The sequence below is a fragment of the Athene cunicularia genome (genome assembly GCF_003259725.1).
Source record: "Athene cunicularia isolate RWA chromosome 9 unlocalized genomic scaffold, athCun1 chr9_part1, whole genome shotgun sequence".
Classification (NCBI taxonomy): domain Eukaryota; kingdom Metazoa; phylum Chordata; class Aves; order Strigiformes; family Strigidae; genus Athene; species Athene cunicularia.
Window position 1 is genome coordinate 18,347,888 of NW_020799110.1, and position 11,100 is coordinate 18,358,987.

Consider the following 11,100-nt stretch of genomic DNA (forward strand, 5'->3'; position numbering starts at 1 on the left):
TGTTTTAAGATTTTTTTTTTTTTTTTTTTTAGATGCTATGTTTTATTAATGTGACATACATTAATAAAAATGTTTGTTTTGAGTAATGTAGAGTAGGAAGTGATTTTCAGCCACCACAGTAATGAAAGCTGGAGATTCAAAGCAGACGTGCTGGCTTGCTGGCTCTGAGGATGACATGGAGGAGGTTGAAGGTATGGGGTGAGAGACACAAAATCAAGAGCTAGCAGAAGAGCGGGAAGTATCAAAAAGACCAAAAACCATAGACAGAAAAAGCAATTATTCTTTAGACTCTTCTCTCAACAGTTTGACTTATCTACTATATCTTTATTGATAGAACAGTTTCCGAGTTAGATTAAAGCTGTGTAGAGCCAGGTATGGGGCATTAATAGCAAGGCACACACTCTCCTTGCTGTAAAGTAACCTAGAATTTTCCTGTTAATCTAGACAAAAGAGATGGGTTTTAAGAAGAGGACCATAAAGTTGTAGAATTCCTTTCCAAAGTTAACACAGCAGATCAACATCAGAGGTAATTAAAAAGCCTTAAGTATCTTTCCTCTCATGTTGATGTTTCACTGTTGGTGATAAGAATGAAAGTTTCATTGTAAATGATAATTTAGATGAGCTTCTTGCTGTCATTAATTTTTCCAAATTGATTGGAAATGTTGAACTGAAATTGATTGAATCAGTGACATCCTAAAGTTAATGTTGTTAAAAATATGGTTCCTATTGTCTGAATGAAATCTATTGCCTTGTAGTTTGGTTGAATTTACTTTAAATTTTTTGTTGGGAAGGGCTGAGAGTTCCTGGATGGATTCTCATGTAGCACTGGTTACCTTGTACACCTCCCTGTCTTCAATTTTTTAGATTAACTAAACTATTAACATCTCTCTCATTGAAATACTCTTCTTAGGCTTTCTTCATCTTCTACTTTTGTTTTCTTCTCATAAAACTAAAGGGAAAAAAAGGCATATCCATCAATAAGATTAAAAAATAAATTCTGCTATTGAATTTTAGCTGTTTAGAAAGGTGTTCAGAAAACTGAGCAGCTTCCATGTTACTTAAATTGTGCTTACAGTTGTTACCTAAACACTGTGCTCTCCTGGCTGGACTGGAACTACTAGGAGACTGTGTGAGCCTGTCTCACCTAAAGATTACAATTGTTTCACTGTTTTAAGATTTTTTTTTTTTTTCCAGTGGGGGATTTTTGAATGCAGGATTGTCCCAGCTCATAGTGTAATCCTGTCAAGTTCAACAGGAGGTTTTCATATCCAGGGAGGACATTTCAGCAGATTGACTTGTTCCGAAGTTACAGGAATTTTTCATTTTTTAATTTTAGTGAGAAATTTTGATAATGGAGAAGGCATTACTCTCTTCCTGCTTTCTAACTTGGTCTGTGATGTTGAAAGGTTATCAATATTTCAACCTTGCCCTTTTATTTGACACAGTTCTTGAATTTCCACCATGCCTTAAGTGTACAAGATCATATTCCAGTTTGTAATCACAGACTAGGTAGTGGAAAGAACATGCCTATATACAGTTGCAATGAAGGCAAAACATCTGTCATAGGAATATGTTGTATACAAGGTGAATGTGTTTTATTTTTATCTTTACAATACCTTTATTTTTAGGGCGTGTGCCAGTGTTTCTGTTACTGATTTTGATTTGTATGGATTTATCATTATCCCATAAGATCCTGTAGTTGAATGATGCTTTATAAACCATACCACTAATCACAGGACTTGTTGTAAAATGATTGTTTCATGCGTCCTTTCAGAGGACCATGCCAGAGGGCAGTGGCACCCTTTAAACTGAAAAGAGTATATTCATATTTGAATATTGCTACAAACAACAATAGAAAAATAATGGTAAGCCATATCATATTTTACATTTGCTGGAACTGCCCATGGGAATGTTAGCAATACACAAGGCAGCCTAGCGCCGACAGGTAGAAAAGAGAGGTTGTGGAACTGATGTGAATAAAGTGAGAAGGAAGCAAACAAATGACCTTAGGAGACAAAGAGCTGAAAGACAGACCTCAATGGCAGAGAGTTTAACTCTGTTCTAAATTAGAGGAGGGAGAGACAGAATCTAAATAGATATCTAAACCACCAACAATTTCTGTAGTATTTGGCTACATAAAGTACTAAACTCTTCCAGCTCTCTTACCAGGAACAACTTAATTTTCACATTAAAGTTTATATAACATTACTTGTTTCTTGACCTATGAATGAGATTTGTATTTAAAGCCCAGTGTATTTTCAAGTTCAATTCTTCAGTACCTTTTCTACTTGATGAACATTTCCTGCCTGTTTTCTGTAAAACTCCCATGGGAATGAAGAGGCCTTTGTTCCTTTCCACTAATGAATCTAAATTATTGATTAGTCTAATTTGTGGAAAATACTATTGGTTAGTACTGTCTTAGAACTGCCTTAGATTTGGCAAAAAGAATTACAGGTAATTTGACAAGCATCTTCAGTGAGAGAAACACAATACTGAAATAGAAAGGGGAAGTAATATTTTCAACCAGTGCTCTTTTATTTATCCACACTTCGCAGAACTCACATATTCTCCTTTGGACTTCCATAAAATTTTAATTATCTTAATAAACATCACTTGAGGGCTGATTTGGGGAACACTAGAGTAGAATTAACTGTTTGGAGCAGGCATCCTTCAGTGCTTGTGTTAATCCTGAAGCAGTGCTTACAACTGGAATCTACTCACAGAAAACAGGTCCAAAATTTTCTAATTCTCTAAGTCAACCTGAATATATAAACAATGAAGAAGGTCAAAAAGGAAGAAGGAAGTGGGCTGAGTCTAAGATGCCAAGACAAGCCACAAAATACTTATCAGGCACTCCATTATCTGACCATTATTTGTATCTACTACTGAGGTGATAGATCAATGACTCCAATATAGTAGTGTTTGGATATTGCCTGATAAAGACTTTTGTATGCGGCACTGAACAAATCAATGAATGTAGCAGGTATCAGAGTAACTAAAAATCATGGAAACATCCATTTGGATTTGAATTGGGGTGAAAAAGGACAGTATCTTAGAGTAAAGCAATGGACAACAAAATAGAGAAATTTGCGAAATAGAGCTTTCAGATATCAGACATTCAAATAGAAGAATAAAGAAAATAAGCTACGTAATGTGAATATGGGAAAATTAAATTCTTCAGCCACCCCATTTCTGAAAGAAAATATTTTAAAGTGGACTACAAAAGGAAACCCGATCCTTCAAATTTAGTGTAATGTAATTACTGTAATTTTAAAATCTGAGATATGGCCACCAAGATCTTTTCCATGAATCCTTGAGAATTTGTCTTGTCCAAACTGTAGAGAGAAGGGCTTTATGACTGGTAATATTAACCCGTTAAAAGTAAGAGCACTACCAAGATGCACAACAAACAAAAAATCCCCCAGAAAGTGTAGCACAGGCTAGTCCAGTTGTGATGAATAGATATGGATAATCCCTGGTGGCTGCAGATATCCTCTTAAGGGAGGTTTTCGGCAGGAGAAACCTAATCTCAATCTATACATGGGAAAAATACTGCTAAAACTAATAACAGTTTAGCACTTTCCATGTCATTTAGTTTGGAAGTAAAAGGACAAACCCTCAAATTGTTGTTTAGAATAATTAATTTACCAAGGGAATCCCCTGACATTAAGGTTTCTCGTACATTCTGCTATACAGCAAGAGCACCTGCAGTTTCTAGCCTTGAACTGACTGTTTTCAACATTGCAAGCCATAGTTGTAGATACGGCTTAAAAAACCTCATTAAGATGTCTTTCAGTAATGCATTCTCTGGTTAAGTGGCAATGACAGACATGTCTCTCTGAAACAATGTGTGTGAATTTCAAATGAGAATGCAGATTTTGAAAGTGTTTGACAATTAGAAAAATTCTTTCTTAACCAAAAGGAAAAAGAGAAATGCCCATCGGCACATGACTTAATCAAATTACTTGACATGAAAAAGAAATTTTGTTCATGACATGACAGAAATATTTAATATTTAGTGATTACATGCTTAAATATATATATATATATATATATATATTTATATATATATATATATAAAAGCAGAAACAAATTAAAAATTAAGGCATGGTGGGCATAGTAATATTCCACATAGTGTGTTTTGGCAACTGGAAAAGAGTAAGTGTCCAGAACATTATTGAAGCCTGACCAGAACAAAACCTTGTTTTGGTTTGTTTTTTTCAGTTTGGTTTGTGAACAAAGGATAATGAAGAGAATGAGTAAATACTCTGAAACAGCACAGTGAATGAAAAATTTGGGCTAATATCCACTCAGAGCAATACCCTAGTTATTAAAGGGTATTACTGACACAGACATTTGAGAAGTACTGCCCCCAATGTGCAAGTCATTTTTAAAGAAACAAAAAAACCCTAAAACTATTTCCTCCAGACTACCATGGAGAAGGAAAATTGGCAGGGAAAAGGAACCTGACTGTTAATAAATCATCACAAATATGGAAACAGAAGTATTTCAGAAGCTATTAGGACTTTTAATCAAGACCTTTGTAGTTAGAATTTGTGACACTGTTAGTATGATTTCCTTAGAGCTCTCTAAGTTTACCCTGACTTTCCTAAATTATCAAGATCCACTTTATGAACACACAGGGGTTTTTACATCCTGCTCCTCTTCGTGTGGGGTTGTTTCAGACCTCAGTACTTTACTACCCAAGGTCTTGTTTTCCAATTTTTCAGGTTCAATGTATTCATAGCCAGCTTATAAATAGTGCTCTGATGCCAGAACTACCCCTCATCTCATTTTTCTCTGCCCACACATACCTCTGAGCACACAGATAACTGCCCAACTGAAATGTGGACACATGCAGACAGGAGATAGAGGCAGCGCATGCTCGGCTGCGCTGATTAGCTACCAGCTGCTGCTCAGCGCTGCGCATTTGGCTCGAGTGCAGACCACAACTTCAGTAATTCAGAGTTAGGATTATGACTGTAATCATTCAAAAATAAAACAATTTAAGCAAAGTCATGATTAACAGAGAAACGTTTCCTAGTAATTAATAAGTTTCCATTGTTACTAATCTAGAGATTTGCCAGGGTAAGCGCTTGTTTTACACTCCTACTCTTTTCCATCACTGATAGAGATCACTGCACAAACCCATCTGTCAAAGGGTTTAATTCTGTTTCATCCTCATCATAAAATGGTTATAACAGTCAATGAATTTTCAAAGTATTGTCCACAATTTCAGCTTTGCTCCAAGTGCTGTGTGATTTCTTTCTTTTCTAGAGCCTCTTAGCAATGGCCACAATTGCCCTTGGTCCCCTCTACAGCCAGTTCCATCCCCTTCTATCATGAATTCCAAATAACTATTTGTCAATGTGAACTCTTTGGAATGACATCTTCATGTTAAAAGGATGTATTGTTATGCTTCAAAAATGGAAATTATATTGAGGTATGAAAAGCATTCATTGCAGGTTTCAAATAGAATATGATGAGAGTCAGATGATTCAGCAGTGGATTATGTCACTAGCAGCAAAACCCTTTTGCAGTAGGGGGAGTTTTTCTCTAGAGGAAAATTTTGAAGGTTATTCCAAATTTTATCATACATTATTATTATGCTATTTATTTTATCTTGTCCCTGATGTTTTTGATTACTAGGAAATGATGAATATAGTTCTCCAGTCAAGAAAAAATGTTCAAACTTGTTATATCTAAATTGCCTGGTTTTATCTCTCACAAGGTACCAAGACCAACCAAATTCAGTCTGATCCATACTCATCTCCTAAACACTGGATCTTACAGCCAAGATCACAGTAGGCAGTGGAAATAACCAATTGAGAACTGACAAGTTCAGCAAGACTCTTTCAAAGAAATAAACCGTGAAATAAATTACCTACCTCTGAAACCTGGGAACAATCAACGGTTTTGCTACTAGTCCAGATCTCCATGAACTCCAGCAGCCTGCCTGCTGTTCTTGAGGCCCGCAGACTGAATCAAAGAAATTTTCACAAACCTCACTTCACCATCATCCCTGAAGTCATAGGACACCGACTGTCACTACAGATTCGCAGCAGCTGGGAGAAAAATATGCAATGCCATGGGTCTTGGAAGTGAAACTACATGGGTATGTGCATCTAGAGTAGGTTCATCCTAAAGTAATAAAAGCAGTGAGAGAAGCAATAATGAATTGCCATGTGGGGATGTGCTAAATGCCAATATGAATTGGTTTTTTTTCCTCCAAAGTGTTGTCTCAGTCCCCCACCTAAGTGCTAGCCACAGCCTACAGAAAGACAAATTCAATACTTACCTAAATAGGAATCTGTTGCCAGTAGCAAAGGATACAGCTAACTATTGTCTCTCTCTACTGAAACAATTTGCATTAGTGTTAAAAGGCCTCTTTGAAGCTGGGTAACAAAGCATTCTTTAGAACTTTTTTTTTTTTTTTGCAAGTATGCACGTCTTTAAGAGTTAGAAATGCTACATAAAAATTGGTCAAGTCATTTGAATGACTATTGAGAATACCATTGAATGACTATTGAGAACATACACACCTACCTATTGATGTGATTAATTTTGGTTGCCTATGTAAAGTACCAAAATTAAGTACTTTAAGCCAAAATCACGCCTTCAGGAAAAAGAATATTAAATTACGAATGTCAGGTAATGATTAATCTAAAATACATTACTCAAGTTATAAAAGCAAATGTTGCTTTGATTTATATAAGCATCCCAGTCTAACTAGGAGAAAAAACTGCTGCAGAGCTATTCAGATGCCCTACAAAATGGAACTCTCAAGCACATTCGAAACTTGGTGAAATTTTGACCTCATTAGAACTAAATGCAAAATTCTCTCAACAGCAATAAAATAAAGATTTCTTCTGATAAATAACATTGTTATAAGAACACGTGAGCACAACTGGCAATGAATACTTACAGAGGTAAGGCATAATTTTTAATTTCAATGCCAGAACAGTGAGGTTGTGCCCACCTTGAGCAACAGGAGCAAAAGATCTAATGCTTCTAAAATGGAGCTCAATCTGTTTAGGAAAAGTTTCATATGACATAGTTATGATGATGATAGATTTTCTTGATGGTCCAGGAGTTCTCTGACTGTCGTCTAATACCTGCACTGTAGTAATTCAGATAACATATTTGAACATGAAATTGGAAGTTCAAGAGCATAGTCACAAGCATAGCTCCCACAGACTGGCAGAAACTTTACACTTACCACACAAAAATAGAAAGGGATGATAACGTTTCCCTTCTCCCTAGAGCTACCCTTTTCCCAGAGAAGACCAGCCCCAGTTTCTAGGCGCACCACAAAGAGCTGCATTGCAGTATGCCCTGTGATTTAAAGAATCACCGACATCCTTCAGTGCTCTGATTCTGTCACACAAATCAACTGTGTTTCCACTATGCAACTTTGCACTATGACAGTGGCTATTTACTGACCAACTGGTGACCATTTTATCTTCCTAATTTATCAACAATTTCTTAGACAAGCTGAAATGGTAAACACACAAAACTAATGCTAAAAACTAGATCAGTGGAATCAATTTGAAAAGATAAAACCAACCTGTCCTTAGATGTTTGCTGCTCTACACTAAATGCATCTCTTAATATTAAACTTCAAAGCTTAGATGTAAGTGAAACCAAATAGTTTAGAGCCTGTTTAAAGTTTACCACAGCACGCAGTAAAGTTAAGGACAAGCAGGGCTCTTCTAATGTTTCTGTACTGCATCATCCCTCTCTCCCTGCCCTACAAAAAAGAATGACAACACATCTTTTGATGTTTTGAATTCTTCATGGCTTTTTATAGCAACATAACACCAGAGCAGCTTATTTAATTATCATTTAAAAAAGTTTTGTGTAAGAAATTTCAATAAAAGCTTTAGCTTTTCACCAGCAATTTCAAACTCTGAATTAACATGGAGGCAACTACAAAGTGACTAAATTACCCTTAAATTACAGCTACAATTAACACAAGAATTATTCCTGGACTTTTTTGTTGTTGTTGTTTTAAAGAGAAAAATGTAACAGATTATCTGGTCATTGTTACCAGAAGAAGCTGCAGTTGAAAACAGGGAGATAATATAGAGTGTTCGGTCACATTATTGAACAGCTTGAGGCACAGGAGCAAAAGCACATACTGAGAATAGAAGTAACTTAATAAAAGGGCATGAAAGCATATTAAGAATTTTTTCTCCAGTTACTTAGCTGGGACCAATACAGTAGAACTTCTCTTACCTTTCTCAAAATAAAATAACTTTTAAAACAATTTCAAGAGAAAGATAAAAGATCTAGATGACAAAGAGAGTAATCCAAGACTACTCACACACTGAGTTTATTTAACATTTGGAGTAAAATCAAGTCTGGACCAAAATCAATAGCAAAACTGCAATTGCTTTTAATGGATTAATGACTAGTAGTCCATTTATTTTATAATTCAACATATATATATATATATATATATATATATATATATAAGCGCATATATCAGCATACTTATGTTTGCAAAGATCAAGAGCAAAAAGAAAGCTAAAAAAAGATTAGCATATAATACTGTATATTTGTCAAAAATTTAGCTGTTAGTACACATATGACATATTTAAAGTTAGTGCAGAAATACTGTTATTTGTGTTCTGGTTTACCAATTATAATTTTCACTTAAAAAAAATCTTGATTACGAGATAAGGTTTGAATGAGTTAAAGGAAGGGTAAAAACAAATACAGTAATAGAAATACCTGCATCAGATAAGGTTAAAATGTAGCATACATAAAAGCATAATTAGTTGATTCTTGAGATGATGTTAACCTATTTCAAATTTATCCATAAATGATAAAGAACATATCCTTTTCTACTGGTAAGTTTAAAAATATAATATTCCTAACAATAATCAATGAGTTGTTCTATGACCAAACTGTTCCGATTCCTTTCTGTCAATTACTGTCATGCTGCTTGATCTCTGAATAGATAAAACATGACTTAAAAAGGGAACAACCACTGGGAGACCTAAATGTGCTTGTACACAGCACCGGGGTCAGAGCCAATGCAAGTAGCTTACAGAAGTACTTTTCAAACAACAAAACTATCATGGAATTTCATGATCAATGTTTCTAGTAGAAGAAAAGCTGCTATTTTCACCAGACTTTGTAGATACTGGTTTCTGTAAATCTAACCAATCATTTAATGCCACTTAAGATATTGTTTATGGTTACTGATTCAGGAAAAAAAAATCTGAAGTATGCAAATGATCCCAGTGCTACAACGGTAATTCCTTAAATATATGCTTGAGTGCCAGAAATTAAAGCACAGATACCATATAAAATGCTTTTCTGACCTTTGGAAGCTTGAAAATAGGACATGTTTTCTTATAAAAACTCCTTTTCCACTCACACCTCTACAAAAACCCAATCCTTTCTTTCCATTTCCCCAAACTGTCTTTCCACTTGAGCTCATACATGTACTACACAATAAATTGATTTATCTTCCATTATTCATTTTTTTTCCAGCACGCTATTCAGTAATCCACTTCTAGGACTTATGCCCATATTGCAAACTATAAAGCCACAGTAAGCATATCTTAAATATTCTTTTAAGGTAAACTGCCAGAAAAGTGCTTTTTCCTCTCTGAAAATACATAAATATGTATCTAAAAGATAGTAGGTTGATCAAACTTTGGATGTAAAAATTCCCACCTTCACTATTGTCCTTTTAAAATAGGTAAAGGTAAGAGAAATAACTGATCTGGAAACTAAAAATAGCATGAGTAATTTCTATCCTCTTTACAGATTTTGCTATTATTCCCCTGGAATATAGTGACCTTATTGGCTTTGCTTATATAAGTGATAACAGATTGCCGAGCTGGAATTTTTCACTTAACACAAGACATTTTATGCATATTTTATGCTAGACTGAACTTTCTGCTCTCCTTTTTATATTCAAGCTTTCACACATGTAATCTCCCATGCCAGAATGCAGTTGAAAGGTTTCACTGCTATCCAGCCACATAAGCATTTTATACAATCTTAAGATTTAGGATGGAGGCCACACCAAACACTGAAGACACAAATCACAGACAGTAAGTTCTTCTGATGGAATACGCTAATAAATGTTTCCATCGGGCAGACCGGAGTCAGAACTCATTCACATGCCAGGAGCAGCCAGGATGGTGCCACCTGCGCTGCGCCACAGACCAGCTCCGCAGCCCCGACTGCAGCCCGGGGCCTCTCGCTGCCAAGTGCCCTTCACACAGCTCCGTGCTGGGGGCCGAAGGCAACGGAGGCATGCTGTTATGGACAGTAACATCACACCTCTCTGAATGGCCACCTACATATTTTTTTCCCCCCAGATTGGTGAAGGCTTATTTACCTGTTGTCTTTTTTTACAACCAGGGCTCACAAAGGGATAAGGTAGGAAACACTTCTTTAACCACTGTCCTACATTCAGCTTCTTCTTTCTTCCTTTGAGGGCTCAGTCCCAGTTTGTAAGATTCTCACTCAACCTGAAAGGAAATTATTCCAAAAGAGGCAGTGTCCTCAATCATACATCAGTTATCTTCTGGTACACATACCAAGTTTCTATGACATTTAATAGGCACATCACATAGGTACCCAAGTTATTCCTAAGTGATGTTCCATTTACTTGGAAGTACAGTAGAACAGCTACAGATGGTGCAAGCAAAACAAACACTAATTTCACTGAATCCAATACTTTACTCATGTGACTGCTTAAATTAAGCAGCCAAAACACAGGAGGAAGATGAAGTACCTGGACTAAACAGTAAAAGTAGCAAGAAGAGAAAAAAAAAAAAAAGGGGGGGGGGGGGGGGAGACACCACTTCTTCTGCATATCACTGAGATAATGCAACAGAAGTTGATTTGTTGTTATTGCTGTTGGAAAGATAATGGGATACATCTTTTTGATCACAGTAACATTTTCTTCTGTCTTTAACTTGCTCTCAGAGAAGAGATGCAACACCTCAAATTCCTTTTGCATGTTTTGTACATGGATTGTACGGTTTCAGAAATCCATGTTGGAGCCTTTCATAAGCAGTAGTAATTAAGTTTCTCAAGGAAATTTTTTTCTAGGTTAATAATTTTTTGCAC

The 11,100-nt window shown here is 35.8% G+C and overlaps 1 protein-coding gene across 10 annotated transcripts in view; it reads right to left on the reverse strand.

The window, feature by feature from the left end:
- The window catches only part of AGFG1 (ArfGAP with FG repeats 1), a 44,411-nt gene extending 39,466 nt beyond the window's left edge, over positions 1-4,945 (reverse strand). For all 10 annotated transcript variants that reach the window (XM_026854596.1, XM_026854595.1, XM_026854593.1 and 7 more), the window contains exon 1: positions 4,815-4,945. In XM_026854596.1, the coding sequence (XP_026710397.1) occupies positions 4,815-4,930 (116 nt within the window). In that variant the 5' untranslated portion in view covers positions 4,931-4,945. The remainder of the gene's footprint in view (positions 1-4,814) is intronic.
- Positions 4,946-11,100: the final 6,155 nt, after the last annotated feature.